Genomic DNA, 27,366 nt, shown 5'->3' on the forward strand with positions numbered 1-27,366 from the left:
CAATTTACTTTAATCCCCTCCCCCAGTCTTTCTCTTTCCCTCATCCGTCTGCCTCCATTCCTCCAGCTCCCTTCCCTTCATTCTCCTATCAGAGAAATATCATTCATAACACTTGGGCCTCTCTCCTATCAGTTCTCTTTTCTTTCTCTTCTACCCTCGCATTTGTATCCACCTATTAACTCTTACCAATCAGCCTGTGTTCTGCCCCTTCCCTGCCTTTCTATTCACCTATCAGCCTGATTTCTGACACTCCTAATGATGGACTCAGGGCTGAAATGTTGACAGCCTTTTACTTCCTCTGGATGATGCAAGACCTGCTGAGTTTCTCCAGCACCTTTGGGCACTGAGCTGGATCGTGAACTTGTAGCATTCTCTCTCTGACTATTTTTGCACATCTTTTTTTCTGCAAAGAGTGACAATATTAAACAGAAGAATTGCCTAATTTATGTGCATTCGTGATAGTAACATTCTTTCATATTGGTCCGTTTTCACTCGAAAGTAAACCACATTAAAGTGGCAGTCTGTTTTCTGATATTTTCTCAAATTTCTCACCTCTGGCATCAGTCAATCTGCATTCTCTATAGGATGCAAATAAAAAGTCCTGTATTTCTTCAGGCAATCCATGGAAAAAAAAATTAAACAAGTCTCAGTGAAACGATTAATAGTTGTGGGCTTCTCTGGTTAGCTCTGACCCTGTCATGTAGTTTTCCATAAATGGAATACAGACTCATTCAAAGTGTTCATAAATATGACTTGTATAGCAGTGACATCAAAATGAACAAACCACATCCTTTTGAGTTGACTATAAATCACCTGGCAATTTTATAGTGATTCCAAGAGCAGCTACAATGAAATTGTTGCAGAACAGTCTGTTGGTTTCATTCATTGCTATTTTCCTAACTCCAGCCTGTAAGTAATAAATTAATGAATAGTTAAGTTTTAATATATACATTTTTATATATATACATGAATCTATATTTTAAATTTATTTATATATGTGTTGTATACACACTAGAGAGACTTATTTTATTAATATTTATTTTATATTTAATTAATAATATATCTATTTTCAAATTATGATTCGTTAATTTTTATATTTATGCTAATAGATATATTTCCATGTTTAGAAAGTGCAAAATCTTTATGAGAGAAATATGCCTCAGTGTCAAATTTTCTTATAAAACTATTTGTTAATAAAGCAACCATATTTTCTAGCAGGTGAATGACAAAATTGACAGCTGACAGATGTAATTCTCACGGACAAGCTTTGAATTTTGGGCGTGGGTGCTAAACAATCAATATTGAATTTTCTGCCCCAGATACTGCTTTTTTGATTCTACTTTTCACTGAATGTCATCAGCATGTCAGTCTGAGGTCCTTCACTAGATTAAGCATGTGGTAAGTGGACTTCAAGACAAGAAAGGCTCAGGCAGGAAAATGATTGTATTTGGCTTCCTTCGGTGCCTAGAACAGGAGTATTTCCCTCAAGCTCACTTTCCTCCCAAAACTTCCTATCATCACCATTCTCCCTCGACACCATTTACATGAGCAGAGCAGTTATTTCGGTAAGCAACCATAGGCTGCTCCATACACTCTCTCGCTGTTGATTTTGAGCTCAGAGGGAGAGAAATGAATGAAAACAATGAGAGGTAAGATTCAGCAGCAGATAGCTTCCGCCCAAACTAACAGCTCATTTTTGCAGCCGTTATATATAGGTGTAGCATGAGTTTGATTGGCATCCTGGAATGTAACTCACTTGTGGTTGCATCCAACTGTGAGAAACAAAAGGTGATGTTTGAAAGGATTTATTCTTTGGGTATGCATTTTCAGGATGTAGAGAGGGCTGGGCCAGTATGTTTCTGACCATATTTAATTTACCTTAAGAAGGGAATCCAAGCTTTCTTCTTAAATGGTCGCCTTACTTCAGAGTAATCTCCCACAATGCTCTTGCTTAAGGTAGAAGGTTGTTGTAGGTTACGGTGGGATATATAGAGTTGGGTGGAAAAGTGACAGATGGAGTTCAACCTGGGTAAGTGTGAAGTTGTGCACTTTAAAAGGTCAAACCAGAAGGTTAATGACAGGCTTCTTAGCAGTATAGAGGAACAGAGAAATCTTGGCATCAAAGTCCATGGATTCAAAGAATGTGCAGGCATTGGAGAGGATGCAGAGAAGAAGTAACAGTGGGCAACCTGGATTGGAGAATATCTGAAGAAAGACTGAGTGAGTTATAACTTTTCTCTTTGGAGTGATGGAAGATGAGTCACAACTTAATAGAGGTCTATAAGATTATGAAGAGATAAGGTGGGGAGTCAGCACCTTTTTCCAGGGCAGCAATGTCCAATATCAGTGTTATTATTGAATGTTGTGTGGTTTCGAGAAAAACCCAAGGTTTCCATACACCTGCTATATTTAATTTGCTTGGTGCCAGGCGTAGTGATTTTCAGACTGCTTCATTACCAAAAAAAATGGACAGTGATTGCACATTGCTTGTTCATGACAAATCAATCATTCATTCATAATTTATCAAGGTTATCAAACATACTTTAAAATATATATAAATAATTTACTGAGAGATTAGTTTACACAATATCATATATTAAACTTAATCATGAGATTCATCCTGTGTAAGTATCTGACTGTAATAACTCAGTAATCATTTATTATATTCCACTGTCAATGTTGGCTTTGGCATTGTTCACAGCTTATAAATAAATAAATAACAAAACTTATGGAATAATTTTTCAAAATGTGTATATTACAGATTACGGAGAGGAAATTATTGGAGGTCATGTCGTTAAACCCCACTCAATGCCTTATATGGTGTCCATCCAAACATTTGAAGAGGATCAGTATAAACATAAATGTGGAGGCGTTTTGATCAAAGCAAATTGGGTACTTACTGCAGCACACTGTAAAAGGTAAGCTATGAATGAAATATTATTTTGATTATTTAAAATATAAACTAATGGTTAATGCACCTGGCCAACATGAGAGGTAAGATTCCGCCCAAACTAACAGCTCATTTTTGCAGCCGTTATATACAGGTGTAGCATGAGTTTGATTGGCATCCTGGAATGTAACTCACTTGTGGTTGCATCCAACTGTGAGAAACAAAAGGTGATGTTTGAAAGGATTTATTCTTTGGGTATGCATTTTCAGGATGTAGAGAGGGCTGGGCCAGTATGTTTCTGACCATATTTAATTTACCTTAAGAAGGGAATCCAAGCTTTCTTCTTAAATGGTCGCCTTACTTTTAAACAGTATTGACAAGTCATTTATCTAAAAGCAATCGCTAAATTCTGAGAGTTTATTTCTATGAAAAAGATCTTTGTTTTAACAGTATAAGTGGAATCTACCATTTTTTTGTCCTGGTTGTTTCATCTTGTATTCGTATGTGTGAGTTCTTAGACAACACATGGATGAAAGAAAATGTTCTTTACTTTAAAGTTTACTTTAATGTGTCAGAAGCTTCAAGTGTTCTCTCTTTATTGCTCTGTTCAGATCTCTTGGATCCAGGCAAATTAAAAGCTTTCCATTCTTTTTGTCCACAACAACGAGTGAACTCACCCACTCCTTTGGCACATCTATCTTCTGAATCACATCAGGGTTTCCATCCTGTCCAACTCTGCTTTTAGTTGCTTTTGAAGCGCAAATAGAACTTTTCTGCATTGGTGGCACACGTTTATCCATTCTGATCGTTTGTTCTCCTGGAAGGCAGTCTATACCCTGAAATAGGTCATTGTACTCTTTCATGAGTTCATCATAAACTGTCTCTCCTTCACTTTCCACAACAGGGACTCTTTTTACCAGGTTCAGTTTCTCATGGTCTGTTAAACTTAGTAAGGCCTGTACATCCTTTGGTACCACAATGAATGATAGCATGTGCTCTTTGTCCTTGTGTTTCACTTTGAACATGCATTCTCCTTGCACTGGTATATCGGTACCTGAATATCCTGTCACCTTCACTTTTGTTCCATACATCTTTGGTCTGGGTCTAATCTTCTTAAAATCAGTCTCTGATATTACATTAATTTGTGCTCCAGTATCTAATTTAACTGAAATGTGTATGTCATTCACTTTTAAACTCAACATCCAGTATCTGCTTTCTTTCTTGTTTTCAGTTCCAACATCTACACAGAATTCCAACATCTACACAAAGTGCTATGGTTTTTTCCAAGTCTAGATTTTGCTCTCTTAGCAGTCTTTCCCTTAGACTATTATCTGGAATACCACACACAGGTCTGTTTTTTTTATCAGTGAGTCGGTCAGTTCAACAAATTCACACTTTTTTGCTTCATTTTCTCAATTCAGTCGCATATTGATTAATACTTTCTTGTTTTCTGTACACGTGTGAAAAATCTGTGCCTCTCAAATATTACATTAGGTTTAGGTATGCAGTATGCCTCAAAATGTTCCATTATTTTTTTCAGTTTCATTTTGTCTCCTTCAGCAGCAAATGTGAAGTTATTATACACCTCCAGGGCTTCATCACCCACAACATGTAAGAAAACTAACGCTTTCATTTTATCACTTTTCTCATCAGCTCCAACTGCCACTAAATACAGTCCAAAATGCTGTTTAAATCTGTTACAATTTTCAACCACATTACCTGTGTTACGAGCCCAAAAGTCCCCAAAACCAGCAGCAATAAACATTCACCAAGACAAGTAACTTTCAAAACAAAAGAGTTACTTTTAATCAACCTCAAACATGAAAATAGAATCAAACTTTAACTTAACTTTATACTTATATTATATACTAACCCAAATTAACCCCCTTCTAATTCTAAGTGCACGTGTATGTAATGTGTGTGTAAATTCAAGAAAAGTTCTTTGGTTCACAGTTCAATCTCACTTCTCCTTCTTCCTAGTTCTCTGGTTGCAGGCAATCACCATACTCTGCACAGAATTTAACATGTATAAAGTTCACCAGGCTTGGTGCTTGAAAAGTAAATGTTTACCGCTCAGGAAGGTTCTTGTAGGGTTTGCAGAGAGAGATATTTGTTGCTCCAAGATTTCCACAACTGAGGTACCACCATTAGTCACCTCAGGGTCTCGCTGATGAAACTTGCCCCATCAGGGTCTTCTAGATGGTAACCTCTTTCTTCAAGCTACCACAGAGTTCCATTCCTTCCTCTGTTTCAAGAGAAACATCTACTGCTCTGAAACTTGCTTTCATCAGTTTCAAACAGTTTTCCCTGGATTGCACTTTTCAGTTACTTGTCAGTGTCCCACACACTGACTATTGACTGACTGAGCTGTTAACTCAACTCTCTCTTTTCCAACTGAAACTTCAAAGAGAACATGTGACTCACATGCAAAACCCCCACCTTCTTCAGCAAACAACAGGAGTTCTTTCTTCTGCTCCCATCTGTTGTTAGATAAACAATCCAGAATTGACCTTTCTGTGAGCACTTTGCAGAAAGGGTACTGATTGACAGCATGACTCCAGCAAGACAATGGTCAAGAATTTTATGACGTCAGTTCAATTAACAACTACTTGTGAAAGATGCTTACATTCTCCAGAGATCTTGCCATGTGAATTCTTCAGTCTTTCAAACAAGATCTGTTTTAAAATGTGCGTATGTATGTGACTGACTCTAAATCTTATAAATTCTCCCCAAATAGTAATATTGTTACACCTGTCAACTGAAGTTTCACTGGTTCATTTTTCACTTTGTTATCTTCTCTTCCCTGATCAGTTGCTGTCTTTAGATTTTACCTCTTAAAGTATTTCCTTTTCATTTCCTTCATCCCACTTCTGACATCATGTTTCATCTTGTATTCATATGTGTGAGTTCTTAGACAATACATGGATGAAGGAAAAAGTTATTTATTTTTAAATTGTTGTAAACAGCTCCATGAGGCATGCCATGAGGCTGCAAGCCTCCATTACAGATCTTCCATGCTGTGTCTTGCACAGTGTCAGCCCCTTGCTGGCAGCCAAGTCTAATCAAACAAAAACTATAATCAAGGCCTTGCTAGTGGCCATGCAAACATGATCACTATCATTACATTAGTAGCCAAATAACAAAAGGAATATTAGACTATAACATGGGAAAATGCAAAATTATGTATTGGGAAAATTAAAAATAACTGAAAAAATCTCTGCCAGAGCCCCGCTGCCTCCTCCCATCCTTCCCAGACCATCCTGGGATAGACTTCACTTTGCCCTGGGATTTCTACTCTTATTATGCCATAACATCTTAGACATCCTCCTTCTAACATTAACCAGCTCCAAATTATCTGTGTACCCGTTCCTGACTTCCATGATATTTACTCCATATCCTCAAAGGTCTCATTCCAATCCAAATGCCTTTATTACTGCTTTTTTTTTAATTTCTCCTGATCAAGCCATCAATATTCTTTGTCATCCAAAGTTCCCCAATTTTACAAACTTTGTGTTCCAGCTTTATTGGAACACATTGACCCTGAACTCTTGCAAAATTTATTTTAAAAGGTCCTGTTGTTCTACCAGCAACTGTCTTCTCTGCTCTACTTTTGTCATGGCCCTGTCCTTCCCTTCATGCTTCCCAACTGCTTAATTCCTCCTTCTGTCTATGGTACTGAAATCAGCCTTCCCTAATTCAAGACATTTTCTTGAAGAGCGTTACTTCTTCCTACCACTATCTTGAAACTTAAAGATCTACTTTGCTTCCTCTTCCCTACTTCTACCAGTTTCAGTTCCTAAGATGAAGTGGAGGTAATAATTTGGACAATTTCTACATTAGTCGGATGAAAGGCTAAGGAGCAGTGAGGTGGAGGAGAAAGTGAACGAGCGACTGGGTTGCTAAGTTAAAAGACGTGCTTACCGCTCTTGGGCCTAATCAGCCAAGAGGTGAAGGAGCAGTGAGGAGAAGGAGGAGCAAGTGACAGGACAAAACGATTAATTGGTGGGGGCCAATAAAAGGAGGGGAAGATCATGGAACAGCCAGTGAAGAGCAGCCCAGCGAGTGAGTGGCACAGAGAGGGCGTGGAGCACTGAGGCTTTGGCTCGAGACGCTTCAGCTCAGAGAGGCTGAGGCACAGTTAAAAGAGGTAAGTTCTTTTTTTATTATTTAATAGAATCACTATGTTCGTTTCAGGCATGGCAGGTGAGCTCTGACCCGTGTCATGCTCCTCCTGTGCCATATGGGAACTCATGGAGTCTGACAGTGTCCTTGAGGACTATGTGTGCAGGAAGTGTGTCCAGCTGCAGCTCCTGATTGACCACATGATGGAACTGGAGCTGCGCATGTACTCACTTTGGAGCATCTGGTATGTGGAAAATATGATGGATAGTACATTTAGTGAGTTGGTCACACCTCAACTTAAGAGAGTAGAGAAAGAGAAAAGTAACAGGAAGATACTTCAGGAATCTCCTGTGGTCATCACCATCCAAAACAGATGTACCCTTTGGATTTTTTTTGGGGGGGGGATGGCCCATCAGGAGAAGGCATGAGTAGCCAGGATCATGGTACCGTGAGTAGCTTTGCTGTGCAAGAGGACAGATAAAAGACTGGTAGAGCAATAGTTATAGGGGATTCTATAGTAAGGGGAACAGACAGGAGCTTTTGTGGCTGCAAACAGGACTTCCGGATGGTGTGTTGGTCCAAGGGTCAGGCATGACTTGGAGCAGCTGCAGGATATTCTGAAAGGGGTGGATGAACAATCAGCTGTCATGGTCCATATACCAATGATATAGGAAAAAAGCAGAATGAGGTTGTTAGAAATAGAAGTACCTTTAAAGAAATTGCTCGAGACAAATATTGAGAACAAAGAACATTTAATACAACAACAATGCAAAGTTGGGTGCTTCCCCTTACCCTGGGAATACACACATACACTGGGGCTCACCCAACTTTTATACAGTTGATTTCAGTATAAGAATACCCTCCCCCTTACATTCTTCTGCCTCCTGCTGGAGAGGTTTGGCATTAGGCAATCCTTCCTGCCTACATGCAGTTTCAGTATACTTGGAGGACCAGGGGATATCCTGTCAGTGTCCCTTCATGTTATTGTCCTTATTCACACCTTTCTGATTCTCGGGGCTACAGTCTCTTGGTATGCAGAGTTGGCTCATCCTGTCTAGGGTTGGCTAATTTAATATGTATAAATCTGTGTAAGGTTAGCTAATTAGATATGTAGGACTTGGTACTTCTGTCCAGGGCTAGGAGACCCTTATCTGATCCAGACTACCTCAACTTCCTACATTCTATTGTTCCTTACCACTCCTTATCTTAGTCTTATGGTGGCTCTTGTCACAAAGAGTAGAAGATTCTTATATTAATCGTGCTGACTCTGCTTTCCTGCATCCTAATCCCCAAGCTCATCCTGTTTGTACTGGTTACAGCCATTAACTGATGTATGAATTTTAGTTTCCTTCATGTTCATAATTTTAGATCAGTTTTCCCATCTCTCACAAGGTCCTACAAGCTGATTTAGGGAACTAGGAGAAAAATTAAGGAGTAGGACCTCAAAAGTAATAATTTCAGAATTATTACCGGTGCCACAAGCTATTCAGAGTAGAAATAGCAGAATAGAATGAATATGTGGCTTGAACAGTGGTGCAGGAGGGTGGGTTTTAGTTTCTTGAGCCATTAGAACCAGTTCTGGGCCAGATGGGACCTGTACAAAGCAGATGGTCTACATCTGGTTAGGGCAGGGATCAATGTCCTAGGGAAATTGTTTGCGTGCTTTTGGGGAAGGTTTAAACTAATGGGGCAGGGGGATGGGAACCTACAAAGAAGAAATAAGGAAGGTGGTACAGAGACCAAAGATAAGAGTTAGGAAAGAGAAAAAGAAAAATAGAGGGCAGAAAAGTCAAAAGCAAAAGATGCCGAGGTCACTAGATTCTAAAAGGACAATGAGCATAAGGGCATTTTATGTGAATGCCTGTAGTATTAGAAACAAGGTTATTGAACTTGAGGCACAAATCAGTACTCAGTGTTGGAATCTAGGGGTTAAAACATTATGAAAGAAATGATTAATTAATAAGTGTATATTTACTGCATGGTTCAGGGGAAAAGAGGAATGTGATTAAGTGGCAATCACAGCATGGAGTAAAGTTGGCTGAGCAAAATTGTCTACTCCCAAACACAGGGAGAGGAAATGCATAAATCGATTTAGGAGGAATGCTCAAACTGAAGGAGGTGGTGAGTAGCACAGGAGACACAGGCCAGACCAGAACAAAGAATGGCCTGCAAGAAACAAAGGGAATGGAAAACCAATCTAGGAGGAAGATTAAGGCAGGAGGAGGTGTTAAAGAGAACAGCAGAAATTGGCCAGACAGGAACAGAATGGTGATTAGAAATATCTGGGGATGAATTAATTTCTGATCCAATCAACAGGATAGTCTGGCCTGGAGGATTAAGATGGGAGTGCTACACCCCAGATATCTGCAAAACAGGAGATGACTTGTGATAACCCTTATGCAAAAAGATCTAGCAAAGGAAGACAACTTTTGTTCTGTATGATAATGAAATCTAGCAAAGGAAGCCAACTTTTGTTCTGTATGATAAGGTTGACCTATATAAACTGAGCCATCTGGACAATAGGGGTTAGTCTTGGGGAGTAGCTCACTGTGCAGGTGACCTATGAACTAACGATTGACCCAGAGCTCTGTTAAGTTTTATTCTTGTGCTGTGTAATAAACTGACTGTTGAACCGAATACCTTCTCCTATCACTTCATTCAAAGAACACGCTGGACTCAGACTACACATAGACTAAATTAAGAGTAAGGTAAAGCCAGAGTCCGACATCAGCATATGATTTAGTAGCCATCACAGAAACATGGTTGCAAGATGGGCATGATTGGGAATATTCAAGGGTATCAGGTTATATGAAAAGATAGACAGGAAGGTCAAGGAGGTGGGGTGGTGCTCTTAATCAAGGATGGGATCAGGGCAATAATGAGAGACTATATAAGATCTAAGGAGCAGAATGTTAAATCCAGAGATTAAGAATAGTAAAGGGAAAGAAAATCACTGGTAGGATAACAAATAACAATAGCACAATGGCACAGGCAATTAATCGAGAGATAACTGAGGCATGTAAGAACTGAACGACAGGGCAGTTGTCGTGGGGGACTGGGAGCACAGGCTAGTTGGCAGAAAAGTTAAGGAACAGTGGAATACTTTCAAAGAGATTTTTCACAGTGCTCAACAAAAATATATCCCTGTTAAAAATAAGGGCTGTAAGAGAGGGAAGAATCACTTTAAAAGGCATCAAAGGACAATTAAATGGGAAATAAGGAAAGGGAAGAAGGATTATGAAGGTAAATTGGCACAAAATATAAAAACAGATAGCAAAAAATTTTATAAATATATAAAACAAAAGAGGGTGACTGGAACTAACATAGGTCCCTTGGAAGATGAGAAAGGGAGATTGATATTGAGTAATGAGGAAATGGCCAAGGCATTGAACAGATATTTTGTGTCAGTCTTCACGGTGGAAGACACGTGCAACATGCTAAAGAGTACTGATGGGGATACGAAATAAGGTGAGGACCTCAATAAAATAATTATTACAAAAGAGATAATGATGAGCAAAGGGAGGTGTCATTGTCTTTAACTCGTAAAGTTGATCTGATCCATTATAAATTTGATCCCTTGCCACCTGCGCCTTGTATCATTGGTGTTGCACCAACTGTCTGTGGATCTTCTGTGCATCCCCTCGCTTTGTCTTCCAGTATGTACGGGACAGTTCAACCCTGGCTTATCTTAATGCTATACTGAAAGCGGTTATATCCCCTGGTTGTGATGGGATGCATCCCAGGATACTGAGGGAAATGGCGAGAGTTATAGTCGATGCATTGGTAGTCATTTACCAAAATCCTCTGGATTCTGGGCAGGTCCTGGCAGATTGGAAGACAGCAAATGTCATGCCACTTTTTAAAAAGAGATGTAGCAGAAGACAGGCAACTATTGGCCAATTAGCTTAATGTCTGTAGACGGGAAAATGCTTGAAGCTGTCATTAAGGATGAAATAGCAAGACATTTCAAACAGAGAGGTTCCATCAGGCAGACGCAGCATGGATTCAGAAAGGGCTGGTCTTGATTGACAAACTTGTTGAAGTTCTTTAAGGATATAATAATGGGTGTGGTGGATAGAGGGAAACAGGTTGATGTTGAATATTTGGATTTCCAAAAGGTATTTGATAAGATGCCAGATATGAGACATATCAATAAGATACAGATGAATGGAGTCAGGGGAAGCATATTGGATGGATTGAGGATTGGTTAACTGACAGAAGGCAGAGAGTCAGGATAAATGGGTGTTTTTCTGATTGGCAGACAGTGGTAAATGGGGTTCCACAGGGGTCAGTGCTGGGCCTGCAGCTGTTCACCATTTACATTGATGAGTTGGAAGAAGGGACAGATGGTAGTGTAGCCAAGTTTGTGAATGATACTAAATTGACTGGAAAAGCAAATGGTACAGATTATGTGGAGAGGCTGCAGAAAGATACAGTTAAGTTAGGTGAGTGGGCAAAGGTCTGGCAGATGGAGTACAACATTAGGAAAAGCAAGGTCATCCACTTTGGCAGTAAAAATAGAAGATGCTGTCATGCAGGAGGACTTGGGAGTACTTGCGCATGAATTGCAAAAGGTTGAGTTGCAGGTACAACACGTTATTAAGAAGGCAAATGGAATGTTGTCCTTCATTGCTAGAGTAATTGAATACAAGAGCAGGGAGGTCATGTTGCAAATGTACAAGGTACTGGTGAGGCCGCACCTGGAGGACTGTGTGCAGTTCTGGTCTCCATACTTGGGGAAGGATATACTAGCCTTGGAGGCAGTCCAGAGGAGGTTCATCAGGTTGATCCTGGAGATGAGGGGGTTGACCTATGAGGAGAGACTAAATCATCTGGGATTATACTCACTCGAATTCAGAAGAATGAGAGGAGATCTTATAGAAACATATAAAATTATGAAAATGATAGATAAAAATGAGGCAAAAAAATTGTTTTCACTGGTAGGTGAGACCAGAAGTAGGGGACACAACCTCAAGATTCAGTGAAGCAGATATAAGATGGAGATGAGGAAAAAGTGTTTTTCCCAGAGAGTAGTGAATCTGTGGAATTCTTTACACAGGGAAGTGGTCAAGGCTACTTTATTAAACATATTTAAGGTTCAGTTAGATAGATTTTTACATCAAAAAGGAATTAAGGGATATGGGGGAAAGGCAGGGAGGTGGAGTTGAGTCAATGATCAGATCAGCCATAATCTTGTTGAATGGCGGAGCAGGCTCGATATGCCAGATGGCCGACTCCTGCTCCTATTTCTTATGTCCTTATGTTCTTATCACATTTGCTATATCATAGAAAATAATTAGGGTTTAATTACAATTATTTAAGAACACTTCTGTTTGAAAGGTTGCAAATTTATATTTTGGTAGTAACTTTCAGCTGGGACTCAACCTCTTCTCTGTAGTGCGACTCATCGTTGTTGCTGATGAGGCCAACTACAGTGGTATCATCTGCAAACGTGATGACACTGTTGGAGCTGGATCTAGCGATCCAGCTGTGGGTCAGTAGCATAAAGAAGAGAGGGCTGAACACACAGCCCTGAGGTGTGCCAGTATTCAGCGTGACAGTGCTCGATATTCTGCTATGGACCTGGACAGATGTGGTCTTTCCGTTAGGAAATCTAGCATCCATTTACAGAGAGGGATATTGAGTCTCACAGCTTCTCCAACAGCCTTTGGGGAATGATCATATTAAACGCCGAACTGAAATCAATGAACAGCAGCTTGGCTTATCAGAGTGAAGTGACAAGTCTATAGCATTGTCTGTGGAATGTTTTCTTCTCTCGGTGAATTGAAATGTGTCCAGCGTCTCTGGGAGGTGTGCTTTATTGAATTCCATCACCTGATGCAAAATGCATTTCATTATGGTGGAGGTCAATGCCATAGGGCAATAGTCATTGTGCCCTATTATTGGTGCCCTCTTGGGTACCGGGATGATAGTGGTTGTCTTGAACACTGTGGGAATGATGGACTGCTGCAGTGAGTTGTTGAAAATGTCTACGAAGACCTCCGTCAATTGATCTCTGCCATCCTTCAGTACTCGGTCTGGTACATTGTCTGGTCCTGCTGCCTTGTGTGGGTTCATTTTGGATATGGTTCTCCTCACCTCTGCCATGGCTATATGGAGGGCCCATTCATCAAGGTGATATGGAGCTTTCTTTGGCATCATTCCATTCTTCTGATCAAACCATGCATAAAAGATGTTCAATTTGTCTGGAAGGAAGGTGTCATTGTCCTTAACTCACAAAGTTGGCGTGATCCATTATAAATTTGAACCCTTGCCACCTGCGCCTCGTGTCACTGGTGTTGCACCAACTGTCTGTGGATCTTCTGTGCATCACTTCACTTTACCTTCCAGATTGCATGGGAGAGTTCAATCCTGGCTGATCTTCGTGCCATCCTGTCCCCTGTTCTGAAGGCAGCATCATGACCTCTGAGAAGGGCTCAAACTTCTGCATCCAATCATGGTTTCTGGTTAGCCCGGGTTGTGAAGCATTTGATCTCGGTGACATCCTCAATCCCCTTGCTGAAGTAGCCAGTCACTGAGCTCATGTACTCTATGTTTACATGACTGTTGTACATAGCTGGCTCCCTGAAACAATTCCAGTCCGTGGTCTCAAAGCATTCTTGCAGCACTGCTTTGGATCCCCCACCCCGGCCACGTCCTGTTCTACCTGAGAACTGCCCTAGTTTGCTTTGCCAGTGGTCTATACGCTGGGGTTAGCAGGACAGATATGTGATCCGAGTAACCAACGTGGGGGCTAGGTGTAGCCTTGTAAGCAGCAGAGAGATTGATGTACACCCAATCGAGGGTGTTCTATCTTCTGGTGGCAAATTTCACATGCTGCTAAAACTGTGGTAAGACCATTTTCAGGTTGCCATGATTGTGATCACCATCAATAATCATGGCACCATAGGGTGGGATGTCTGGTCTGCAGATGGCACCATAAAGCTCCTTCATGGCTTCACCCTCATTAGCCAATGGTGGAATGAAGACTGCAGCAATCAGCGTGGCCAAGAATTCCTTGGGCAGATCGAAGGGTCTGTATTTCACCAGGTGGTGCTCTATCTCTGATGAGCAGAAGGTCTTCACAACAGAGACATTAGTGCACCAGTTCTCAATGATGTAAATGCACAGACCCCCCCCCCCCCCTTAAGTCTTCCTAGAAGGAGCTGAGTCTCTGTCTGCTCTGAAGAAGATAAGGCCATCCAGTTGGATCGCTGAGTCTGGAATGGAGTCCTGGAGCCATGATTCTGTAATCTCCAGAGCACAGCAGCCTTACAGTTCTCTCTGGTTCAGATGCAGATTCAAATAATTCATTTTCTTCTCCAGCCATCTTACATTTCAGAGAAAGATCGACAGAACAGAGAGATGGCATGGAAGAAGAAGAAGAAGAAACCGGAAGTGACACAGTGCGCAAGCGCGAACAACGGAGGCCTTCAGCGACGCCTTCAGAAGCCTCATGCTCCCAGACATCAGGCAGTGAAGAGGTGGAAGACTCAGAAGAAGAAGAAAAAGAAGAAGAGGAGCCAAAGAGAGAGAAAAGTGCCAGAATTGCAAAAGCAGAAGGAGAAGGAGATGACTATCAGTGAGATATAGTTTAATGTCGAGGGAGAAATAAATAAAGAGCTGGAAGTTGTTAATAAAGTGAAAACAAACTTCAATAAACTAGAAAATTTAATGAAGAAGGTAAAGGAAGATGTACCATGTGGAAAACAGAGTTATTGCTGCAGAAGATACTATCACTGTTTTGGCAATGGAAAAATGTTTTGGAAAATTTCATCAGGAGAAAAAATATTAAGATTGTGGGCCTCAAAGAAGGTGTAGAAAATCAAGATATGTCTGCTTTCCTTCTGGAATGATTCTCTGAAATGTTGGGAGCTGAAATTTTTGATGGTCCTATGGAGATAGAAAGAACACAATGAGCTCTGAGACCTAAGCCACTTCAGAATCAAAACCCTCATTCCATATTGGTCAAATTTCTTTGTTTCCAAGGTAAAGAAAAGATCTTATTATTGGTAGCAGCAAAGATGAGAGCGGCAGGGGCACCACTTGAGTATGAAGGCACGAGAGTCTTATTTTACTCAAATATAAGCTCTGACTTACTCAAACGTAGAAGAGTATTGAATCGTGTTAAGAAAACATTATGGGAGAAAGGATATAGATTTGTGCTGCACCATCCAGTGACGTTGAAGATTTTTATACTGTGTGAAGGAAGCAAGTTCTTTCAGAATGTGATGGAAGCTGAGGGTCTCCCGATTGCTGAGGGAGTGAAGTATTTGAAGACTTGTTGTTACGGCAGTTTTTTTTTGATGGATTGGCAATGAGAGAGATTTAAAATGTCTTAAATGGCGTGTATCCTGATCATAGAAACAATGTAATGGGTTTGGGATTTCACTGTTGTAAGGAACCAAAATGGCTGCTGCAACCTGTTAGCCTGTTACGACAGACTGATGGATATTGAATTTTTCTTCTGCTGAATAATGTCTGATAATTGTCTTTTTAAATATAGAATAATGCATAATTTGCTCTTTTTTGATTCATAGATATCTTGACACATCAAAAATGTCTCAAGTAGTGCTTGGGGCACATTCCTTTTCACAAAATGAAACTGAACAAACCCTTGGTATTGCGAGATTGATACCCCATCCAAATTTCAGCCGGGAAACTGTGGAAAATGACATCATGCTGTTGAAAGTATGAATTTCTTTCTTATCTGCAGGCAGTGCTTAAAACTGTGAAATTGTAAATATAACAATTGTATGGAAAAATAACTGCTGTACTTGTGGAAAATATTTACAGTGATAGCTTCTAAGCTGTTCGGCCCTATTTAAATTTCCCACATGTGTCGTTAGAGAACAATCAGATGACACTTTCTCTCTCCACGAGCGCTCAGTGATTCAGTCATTATGTAGGAGACGTGAAGGGAGACATGCTTTTGAGATCATCTCTTCATTAAGCACTTGAGGAATTGACCATTTTTAAATAGCGGCGACAACAATTTTGATTGAAATATATGATCAGATACATGTTCCTGAAGATAAACTCTGGATAAATAGTTTCTGATCTTCAACAGTGATCAAGCAACTTTCTAACTTAATTTTCCTCCTATCTTTATTGCATCTTCATTAGCTCAAAATCCATTTTAAATATAAATAAAACATTTTGCTAATTTCTTTTCCATTCACCCTCCAGTGTTTATCATTCACATTCAGGCTATATTCTTTTATATTGTTGCATTTTTATAAATCTTGTTTTGTACATCCTGTGGCAACTATTTCCTTTGAAGTTCCAGCAATATCTTTATATTTTTCAACTCAAATTTCAAATATTAAACATGAAAATGCCAAAGTCAAGTTTCAATTACCAAGGTTTTTTGACAGATAAAGAAAAAAATGAATAGGTTTATTAAGATGAGGCCTTGCATCCATCATGCACTTTAAAAGCCATGTCAAACTATAAGTTCTATAATTTTAATATCAGGACATTGAATTTTATTGACCCCTTTACCTAACTCCCATCTTTTTTGTCTTCTGAAAAGAATTACAAAACAGTTATTTTACAAGCTATACATGTACAATGCCTGAGGAGCATCAGCAGTTGGTTATAACAATTCATGCATAAGCAGACACACAGGCATAAAAATGTAAGTGCATTACCTGTAGATATGTACTCCATTGGTAGATTTATGCTTTAGATAAAGCAAGAATTGACTTTGATCCTGCCTATATGGATTTTGCATTCTTTCTTTGACTGAGTCCCACATCCCAAAGCCATTCAGGTCAGCAAGTTAATTGCCCATTGTTTAATATGAGTGATAAATAGAATGCTGAAGGAGGGGTGGGTGAAGGGATGTGGGAATAAATGCTATTAATGCAGGATTTGAATAAAAATGGATGTTTGATCCTTATTATTAATGCAACAGCTTAAAAAAAGCGCCAAGATCAACAAATATGTCAATCTACTAAAATTACCTCAAGGAGAAGTCAAGGATGTGAAACCTGGAACTTGCTGCACAGTGGCTGGATGGGGAATAACAAATGCAAATTCAGAAACTGCCTCTGACACCCTTCAAGAGGTGATCATAAAAGTAATGGATCTCAAAATATGCAAAGCCACAAAGTATCCCAAGCCTACATTAGTAGTAACCAAGGACATGATCTGTGCAGGTGACCCCAAGGGGAAAAAAGATGCAAGTATGGTGAGTGTTCTGTGTGTCAGTAAAATGAGTGTAACACTCTTAGATTGTGTGTAAAAGCCCCAGTAGTTCAGTCTCTTCAATAGATTGAAATGTTCCAAACTTCCTTGTTCTGGCCTTCATCCAGAATCACAGAGACTAACTCTCGCCCTCTACCTGGAGGGATGCTCACTTACATCAAAATGTGCTTCACGAAAGCTACCCAACATTACCTCAAGGATGTGAAGAATAATGAATAAATGCTGCCCTTCATACTATACCAATATGGTCAAGATATTTTTTTAAAAGATTAACAGATAGGTAAATATGGAAATGTTGTTTCTGGGGGAAACCGTCCTACCTGTGTTTTTTGTTACACTAGAATCTAACACCTCTTCTCTGAATAAAGTTGATTTCTGGACACTGGGGTAACACACCTCTCTATGATCTGATTACCAATGAAATCTGGCAAAAGCAATGGGATTCAGACACAGAGCAGCTATGTTGCAGAAAAGACGTCTTCATTCATTCAACAATATTTATTTAAAATCTGCAAGAAATCAATTTTTTAAATAATTACAATTAATTGTAAAATTCTGCTCATGTGGAGCTGGATGGTTGTGATATTGTGGCAGATCCCAGGTCATAATCTCTTTTGCAAGGTCAGCTGTGGAATGTCATTGGTTTGCCCCAATAAACAGCACTGGAGCACAAAGGATTTAAAAGAAAACTGAAATACATTTGGAAGGCTTTTAATTAAGTGTTACATGTTAAAACTTATATCAAAGGAGAGAGGCTAGTGGCAATTTTCTGGGATGTTTCAGTTCAGAAATGAGAAAAGGCTGGTCGAATTATGTCTGTACACCCTGAGGAGGTGGTGCGTGGTTCAGAGGGACATGATTCAGGTGTATAAAATGATGATGAGTATATAGGTAAAGCTAAAGGGCACAACAGAGTTAGTGTAAAGGGTGGGTGGGGGGCGGGGGGGAAGAGATTCAGAGGGACTTTTTCACCTGGCTGAGACTGATTTCCCTGAAGTGAAGATACTAAGAGGTGACCTTACAGAGGTTTAATAAAATCATAAGAGCCCTAAATAAGGTCAGTCATAGTCTTTTCCCCAGTGTAGTCAAGTCTAAAACTAGAGGCATTGATTTAAAGTGAGAAAGGAAAGATTTAAAGGGCACCCAAGAAACAGGATTTTCACACAGCAGGTGGTGAGTGCATGGAATGTACTGCCAGAGGAAGTGGTAGAGGTGTGGAGTAGTGCAATGTTCAAAAGGCATTTGGGCTGATATGTGAATGTAGAGCTCGTCGAAAGAACCAAAGACTTGTTGATCCAAACCAAGGCTTTTATTAGCAAAAGACCGGAGCTCTTCACAGGTGGCCGACCAGTCTGGAATGATCCGACCTGGCTAGGGACACAACCCTTTAAGGCCCAGACAATAGGTGTGGCTTAGCTCTCAGCCAATCGCTGTAAGCACAGTCTAGATACAGTAACTATATACACTATGTACATTGGTGATAGATCTGTACTATCACAGTGAATAAGAAAGATTTTGAGGGATATGGATCAAACATATGGGACTAACTCAGGAAGATACCTTGGTCAACTTGGACAAGTTGGGCCAAAGAACCTGTTTCCATGCCATATAACTCCATGACAAGCTGGCTCATTGACAGCACTTGAATTAAACAGGCATAGAGGGCTCAGTGCCAAAGCCTGGTGGAAGGGGCTAGTATGAAGAATCCCAACTGTTTGGCTCAGGCGAGTTGTTTCGATTCTGCATGTTTCTGGGATTCAATTATTCAATGGATAAAATTAAAGCCAAAACAGTTATTGGAAAAGGAAGGCTTAGATATCCAAATGGATCAGTGAAGGGAAACAAAAGGCAGTGGATACCAAATTTGAGACTGGGAGGTTGTGTGAGGGATGTTCCATTGGGCCATGTTTGATTCCTTTACACACTTCAAAATGTATAAAGGAACTGGAGTGATCTATGGAAAGCAGCATTGTTAAATTTGCAGGTGAGAAGAAACTTGATAATGTAGGATGGGGAGAGTTGTACATTCTGGGTGACATCTTGAAAAATGAGATGCCAAGCAGTGGGAAGGGATGAGGTGACACATTTTTGGAGGACTCAGCGGGTAGCTATGAGAGGCATCAATTTGAAAATGAGGAACAGGATGGGTCCTGTGAGCTGTTTGATCCCACTACTCACAGTGCCAATATAACCTAAGATGAACAGCCAAAACCTGGAACTTTGAGGAAACTCAGGCGCCTGTTCCTAAGGTCCCAATTGCTCACCAGAAATACCAATTGTCCATGAGCTTACCACAGTTGTGACTTCTATTTTCAGCATTCGTATTTTGCATAAATGTATTTATTTACTCATGCCTTATGGTTTTCCCTGGATAGAAAGAGGAAAAATATTTTAAACACCCAATTATTACTCCAATTATCCACAACTGCTCCAAGTACAAGTTTATCACCTTCTGAGGAAATAAATACAGTTCTGTGAAGCAGTGGCAGATTAAATGATGGCAGTGTGTCATTGTAGCTTACTCCATTTAATTATGGTTATCTTTGATATTTCCCCCACAGGGCGATTCAGGTGGTCCTTTGATATGCAAGAAAAAATACACAGGGATCGTGTCCTATGGCGATAATGAAACTATCAAACCCGGGATTTACACTTTCCTATCAAACAAATATCTGGCTTGGATTAAAAAATCACTTGGTGCTGACCTCACCAAAGAGAGGTACTGAGCAATCAGCATCGTAATTCATTCTGCTTTACTTAGAAAGATGCTCAATTAATTGGCCTGGGGAACATGCTTCCATTTATATCTTTAGTGCATTTTAAAACATCTCACTTCAAAATTCAAATAAAAAAATATACTGTGAAATTCCCTGTCTGGGAAAGTTCTTTGTTCTTCGAAGTAAATGACATGGGTTGTAAAACAGGAAGTAAGTGATGTCTTGAACTTCAGTAGGATAGACTTACTTTGCATCATACACATCTCAAGACTATTAGAGTCTACATCAAAAGTATCAAATGAACTCCGAACTTCTGAAACTTCAAAATAGGATGGTGGAACGAGAGACAGGGTTCAAAGGTTCATTTTATTGTCTTGTAATACATTAAATTTTTTAAAACATGATATACCACAACTTTTATCCTCTGTAAGGCAAACAAAAGGCCATTTCAGATAGGCAAAAACTAGGGATGTAAAGGCATAAAAAATCTACCAAAACGCCTAAAGACCTACCTCTCTGAATGTGCGGAGGCACATAATCCAACCCCTCTCCACAGCACAGCCCTCTGTCGATCAATCTGAATTGGCAGCTAAGCAGCTGTTTAGGGGCGGGCTGATGATGCCATCAGCCTGTGATCCTTCTCCCCACTCACCCCTCTCCCTTCATGTCAGGGGTGGCGGGGAGCCCTCAGGGCAGCAGAGACCATCGGGGCAGGGAGTAGTTGGGGCAGCGGGGACCATCAGGGGGAGCCCGGTGCAGGCTGGGGCAGTCATACCAGACCGCTTCACCTTTGGGACCGTTCTCTGCAGCTCAAAGCGTGGCAGAGCAATGGCCGTCTTCCCTACCTATAATCCACCACGCAGCTAGAACTGTTCTGGGAACCATAAAGCGGTTTCAGCTGCATGGGGATTATGGATAGGGAAGACGGCCATTGCTCTGGCACCTATTGATGATGGCCTACCTCCACGGGGATGCAGAGGGTGCTATGAGATGCCTCTCCTTTGAAAGGGACGCTGGAGCAGTCTTTTTGGGCTGCAGTTTGAAATGGTACATTCAAGATTTCGGATCCACCCCGTAGCCAAACTCCAGGTGGAGGCCCAATCTGAAATGGCGTAAAGGGTCGCCATGAGCATTGGCTTGAGCCTCCTAACAATAGGTGAAAGTGAAGCAAAGAGAGTCCCTTCAGACACACTGAGTGACTATGGATTCACCTCCAGAATTCCCACAGCCACATAGACTTCAGATCAAACCATCAGGCAACTCGAAATCCAAGTCCAAACCTCCAATGCAAACAGAAAGCCTTTAGTGCTCAAGGCCCTTCAGGAACTTCTCAATCCCATCTCCAGGCCCTTTTTCACTGCTCTTGAAAGACAGTAATTAACCGCCTTTTAACCACTCCACTTACCTGTGTGAACGTGAAGAAACCAGGATGGGGGAGTCATTTTCATCCCAGTACTTACCTACCAGGGAGGTTGCATCAGAGCTGATGCATTTTGCGTCAGCTCCTGTGTAAAAGGCTTATCCGCCTTCAAGGGATGTCAACACTGTAATGCTGCAAATTCTGCTTCCTTTGGCACCAGGCTGCCAGGTCACACTGACTCAGCTTTTCTTGGTTCAGTATGAATGACTTGACCCAACCCAACCTGGCTTTAAACACAGGTCATTCACAAGCCAATTTAGTGGGATCTCTGTGTAAAAGGGGTATTTGATGTTATCACCTACTGCACTCCTGAAACATCTGTAACCACATGGCGACTTGCCAGTCCAGCAGCGAACCCATGATACAAGCATCTATGTTGCCCTCCTCAGCCCCTAGTTCCAAACCAAAGATGCTCAAGCCTGAGGTCCTTCAGGAGCCCTGCTCACCATCAGAACCCTCATGAATTCTGGTCACAGTTCAGTCTCCAGCACCTCACAGCCTGGTGTGAGTCCTTTGGTTACTGAGCTGCTCACTGGTCCACTGCTGTGGAGTCTTTCCCTATAGCATCCTCGCCTAGGCTTGTCCTTCTCAGGGTGTGATGCTTTTTTGCTCTAGTGCCCTGCACAAGTATTCTGATTCCTCGGAGCCCTCAACTCTCATGGTTTGAGGTGCCAAGCATGGGCACAGCCATCTTGAGCTTGAATCTTTGTGGGTTTGTCCATGTGTTACAGAATGGACAGGCTGCATTCTCGCACCAACCTTCTTTTCAATCTTCTTCAGCATGATGCTGAAACAAGCAATGAAAGACCTCAACAATGAAGAAGCTGTTTACATCCGGTACCGCACGGATGGCAGTCTCTTCAATCTGAGGCGCCTGCAAGCTCACACCAAGACACAAGAGCAACTTGTCCGTGAACTACTCTTTGCAGACGATGCCGCTTTAGTTGCCCATTCAGAGCCAGCTCTCCAGCGTTTGACGTCCTGATTTGCAGAAACTGCCAAAATGTTTGGCCTGGAAGTCAGCCTGAAGAAAACTGAGGTCCTCCATCAGCCAGCTCCCCACCATGACTACCAGCCCCCCCACATCTCCATCGGGCACACAAAACTCAAAAAGGTCAATCAGTTTACCTATCTCGGCTGCACCATTTCATCGGATGCAAGGATCGACAACGAGATAGACAACAGACTCGGCAAGGCAAATAGCGCCTTTGGAAGACTACACAAAAGAGTCTGGAAAAACAACCAACTGAAAAACCTCACAAAGATTAGCGTATATACAGAGCCGTTGTCATACCCACACTCCTGTTCGACTCCGAATCATGGGTCCTCTACCGGCATCACCTACGGCTCCTAGAACGCTTCCACCAGCGTTGTCTCTGCTCCATCCTCAACATTCATTGGAGCGACCTCATCCCTAACATCGAAGTACTCGAGATGGCAGAGGCCGACAGCATCGAATCCATGCTGCTGAAGATCCAACTGTGCTGAGTAGGTCACGTCTCCAGAATGGAGGACCATCGCCTTCCCAAGATCGTGTTCTATGGCGAGCTCTCCACTGGCCACCATGACAGAGATGCACCAAAGAAGAGGTACAAGGACTGCCTAAAGAAATCTCTTGGTGCCTGCCATATTGACCACTGCCAGTGGGCTGATATCGCCTCAAACCGTGCATCTTGGCGCCTCACAGTTGGGCGGGCAGCAACCTCCTTTGAAGAAGACCGCAGAGCCCACCTCAGTGACAAAAGACAAAGGTGGAAAAACCCAACACCCAACCCCAACCAACCAATTTTTCCCTGCAACCACTGCAACCGTGTCTGCCTGTCCCGCATTGGACTTGTCAGCCACAAACGAGCCTGCAGCTGACGTGGACATTACCCCTCCATAAATCTTCGTCCACGAAGCCAAGCCAAAGAAGAAGAAGACAGAATGAGTAAATAAAATTATAATAAAATATATCTTAAAAGATGTAAGATTGTGAGGTTTAGTTATTAGATCACATTTGACAAACAACATCTCAAGTGCCATGCAGGGATAGACTTCGTGTCTCCAATTGGTTTTGCTGAGAGAACTTATGAGAGTTTTACAAATAAGTGTTAATGAATCAGCATGTTTGTACAGTGCCTAGGCTTCAGAACTGAAAATCTTTTGCTATTAAGATTGATGTCAGAAGTTTAAATTTCTGGTTGAAAATTGCTGTTGTAAGAGGGGTCATGTGGTTTTGCAAGCAGAGGAAAAAAACATTCTTCTTTGGGAGAGAGGGAGACTGAGAGATTCAGCAGCAGTTGGTGTTGAAGACTGCAAGTTTGCAGACCTACTGCATGAACCCATTTCGAGACAGGTTTTCAGTTCCAAGTTCAGTCTATTATAAATCTCTGAAGTATGATAGATTATGTTGTGTTTATATTGTATATAGATATGTTTTGGGGAGATAACTTGGGGCAGGTTGTTTAATGTAGGTCACATACAAACATTTTAAAACAGATCTTATTTAAATTACTGGAGCTCTGCTCATACTAGACAGTCCAGTGCCAAGATTCTTTGCAAAAGCTTTGGAGAGTGCCCAACAGACTTCACTAATGGATTGTTGTTTACAAAAAGGCAACAGAGCTGCAGACTGTCTAGGGTAGAACTTATTGTTCTAAGAAGGTCATGTGGTTTTGCAAGCAGAAAGAGTCAAACAGACTTTTTCTCAGAGAGAGAGAGAGAGATTAGTTTGCAGTTTTACAGTCAGCAGCAACTGGGACTGGAACATAGATCTTAGTATTTATCTATTAAGAAAATAAAACCATTTTTGTTCAAGTAGCCATTGTCATGGTAAATTTCTGTTGCTGCTGGGTTTTGAGCTGGGCTCATAACACATCTAACAAACTATCATTGGTCTCCATTCCACAGACCATTTGATCTGATCCTACAGTAACATATCTGTCCTTGACATCTTCCATTGTTGGAGCAAGGCTAAACATAAACATCACATTCCTCCTGAACACCCTTACACTTAATAGCATGAACGTTGATTTCTCTCATTTTGGGCAACCGCCATCTGATTCCTCTGTTTCCATCTCTTCTTTACTTACTCTTGTACTTATTTCTCTCTCCCTCTCACCCTCTCTCTCACTCTCTCACTCTCATTTATTTCCCTCCTCCCTTCCCCCCCCCCCACCCCCATATGTGTTCATTAATTAGGTTATTTAGTTCAAGAGCCACAAGGTAATGTTGCAGCTCCATACAACTCTCAATTAGACTGCACAGAGTATTGTGTTCAGTTCTGGTCCCCTCATTATCACAAAATATAAGAGCAGAAATTGGCCCATCGGGTCTGCTCTGCCATTTAATCATGAGCCAATCCTTTTCACTCAGTCTCACTCCCTGTCCTTCTCCCCATAACCCTTGATGCCCTGACTAATCAAATACGTCAATTTTAATCTTAAATTCAATCAATGACCTGACTTCAACTCTTGCCTGTGGCAACAAGTTCCACAGACCCACGACTCTCTGGCTAAAGAAACTTCTCGACATTTCTATTTTAAATTGATGCCTTTTAATCCTGAAATTGTGGCCTCTTGTCCAAGAATCCTCTGCTGTGGGAATCAACTTTGTCACATCAACTATGGATGTGGACTGTGGACTATTCCAAATGCCTGTATGAGGTCCCCGCTCATCCTACTCTATTCCAGCAAGTATGGTTCAAGAGCCAACAAATGTGCCTCATATGCTAACCCCTTCATTCCTCGTATCGTTCGAGTAAATCTTCTCTGAACCCTCTCCAATGCTAGCACCTAAAACTTTACACAGTACTCCAAGTACAGTCTCACCACCACCCTAGAGAATCTCAACATTACATCCCTGCTCTTGTATGCTATTCCTCTAGAAGTTAATATTAACACTAGTTAACATTAGTGACTGCCGACACAAGGACTCCCAAGTCCCTTTGAACCTCTGAATTTTGAATTTTCTCCCCATCTAAATAATAGTCTGCCCATCTATTTCTTGTACCAAAGTGCATGACTCTATGCTTCCCAACATTGTATTTTATCATTATAAGGATGAAACCTTTAGAATGTATGTAGAGGAGATTTATCAGGATGCTGCTGGGATTAGAGGACATGTCTTCTGAAGAAAGTTGAACGATCAAAGGTTTTACTCTTTGGAGTAAGAGGGGATAAAGGTGTATAAAATTATGAGAGCCATAGAGTGGACAGTTTTACCCAGAGGGCCAATAGCTAGTATCACAATTCAAGAGGGCATCTGCCTTTGATGAGTGGAACAAAGTTTAGGGGAGATGTCAGAAGTAGGTGTTTTACACAGAGTGAAGATAAGCGTATACAGAGCCGCTGTCATACCCACACTCCTGTTCGACTCCGAATCATGGGTCCTCTACCCGCATCACCTACGGCTCCTAGAACGCTTCCACCAGCGTTGTCTCCACTCCATCCTCAACATTCATTGGAGCGACTTCATCACCAACATCGAAGTACTCGAGATGGCAGAGGCCGACAGCATCGAATCCACACTACTGAAGATCCAACTGCGCTGGGTAGGTCACGTCTCCAGAATGGAGGACCATCGCCTTCCTAAGATCGTGTTATATGGTGAGCTCTCCACTGGCCACCGTGACAGAGGTGCGCTAAAGAAGAGGTACAAGGACGGCCTAAAGAAATCTATTGGTGCCTGCCCCATTGACCACCGCCAGTGGGCTGATCTCGCCTCCAACCGTGCATCTTGGCGCCTCACAGTTCAGCGGGCAGCAACCTCCTTGGAAGAAGACCGCAGAGCCCACCTCACTGACAAAAGACAAAGGAGGAAAAACCCAACACCCAACCCCAACCCACCAATTTTCCCTTGCAACCGCTGCAACTGTGTCTGCCTGTCCCGCATCGGACTTGTCAGCCACAAACGAGCCTGCAGCTGACGTGGACATTACCCCTCCATTAATCTTCGTCCGCGAAGCCAAGCCAAAGAAAAAAGATAATCTGATAACATATGTGTTCCCCCACATCCTGTTTGCTATTGGGAGTACAAGAGCACAGCCCTATCAGAGTGAATATTCCAATATGAGAATGGGCCTTGCTCCAAAAATCCACAAAATAAAGGTATTCCACCAAATTTTCTCCAATGCACTACACTGCAACCCATCCCCGAAAATAAGTTAACAATGAAATCCTTAAATACATGGTCTGCTTCCAATTTGTCAGAGTAATTTCTTAACACAGTCCAAATATCACTGTGTAAATTCACCATCACCTTCAATACAATCTTTGGGCACTTATTACTGGAAGATCAAAATCTCAAACCAACACAAGCCTCATGGTCTATCATTCACCATTGATCTGTGCCTGGAACCTTAAAGTGTTGAAAAATTACCATCAATGCTGTGTCACTGGCAGGATAATAAATCAATATCAGTGTCCTCTCCCTGGCCAAAATTCCCACTATTTACTTAGGATTGGCTCTGCTGGGAAGGACATAGTATTAACATACCCAACAAGAGACTTCCAGCAAATGCACTGTAATGGATTTGTGTTAATCTTTAGTTATAAAATATATATTTCTTAAAGTTCATTATAAAGTTAAATATATTTCTTAAGCTGCTTTCAGATGGCCAGAATACCTGACTGTAAAGCTGCCTATTCTACCCCAATGCGGCTGTCGGGAGGTCACCTGAAAGTGGAGAACACAGCCCTGAGGAGCACTTACCTAACCCTCCTCGGGTAGGTATATTCTCTGGCTCAGAGCTTCCCCCATTGCATCTGAACGCAAGACACAATCCTTCTAAGATTTTCAAAAGGCTTTCGATAAGGTGCTGCATATTAGGCTGCTAAATAAGATGAGGGCCCATGGAATTACAGGGAAGTTATTAGACTGGATAGAAAAGTGGCTGATAGGCAGGAAGCAAAGGGTTGAAATTAAGATTTCCTGTTCTGGATGGCTGCCTGTAACTTGTGGTGTTCCGCAGGGGTCAATACTGGGGCCGCAGCTGTTTACAATTTATATTAATGATTTGGATG

At 41.4% G+C, this 27,366-nt stretch overlaps 1 protein-coding gene across 2 annotated transcripts; it reads left to right on the top strand.

Moving 5' to 3' along the window:
* The first annotated feature begins 829 nt into the window (after positions 1 to 829).
* LOC138756146 (granzyme K-like) lies at positions 830 to 20,090 on the top strand. Of its 2 annotated transcripts, none has more exons than XM_069922786.1 (5): positions 830 to 909; positions 2,762 to 2,918; positions 15,553 to 15,703; positions 16,932 to 17,207; positions 19,786 to 20,090. In XM_069922786.1, the coding sequence occupies exons 1-5, from the start codon at positions 849 to 851 to the stop codon at positions 19,948 to 19,950; spliced, it is 810 nt and encodes a 269-aa protein (XP_069778887.1). In that variant the 5' UTR covers positions 830 to 848; the 3' UTR covers positions 19,951 to 20,090. The 2 variants fall into 2 exon arrangements, with proteins under 2 accessions (XP_069778887.1, XP_069778888.1); XM_069922787.1 differs by lacking the exon at positions 830 to 909 and adding an exon at positions 1,296 to 1,398.
* The last annotated feature ends 7,276 nt before the right edge of the window (positions 20,091 to 27,366 follow it).

Source organism: Narcine bancroftii, chromosome 3 (genome assembly GCF_036971445.1).
Source record: "Narcine bancroftii isolate sNarBan1 chromosome 3, sNarBan1.hap1, whole genome shotgun sequence".
NCBI classification, from domain to species: Eukaryota; Metazoa; Chordata; class Chondrichthyes; order Torpediniformes; family Narcinidae; genus Narcine; species Narcine bancroftii.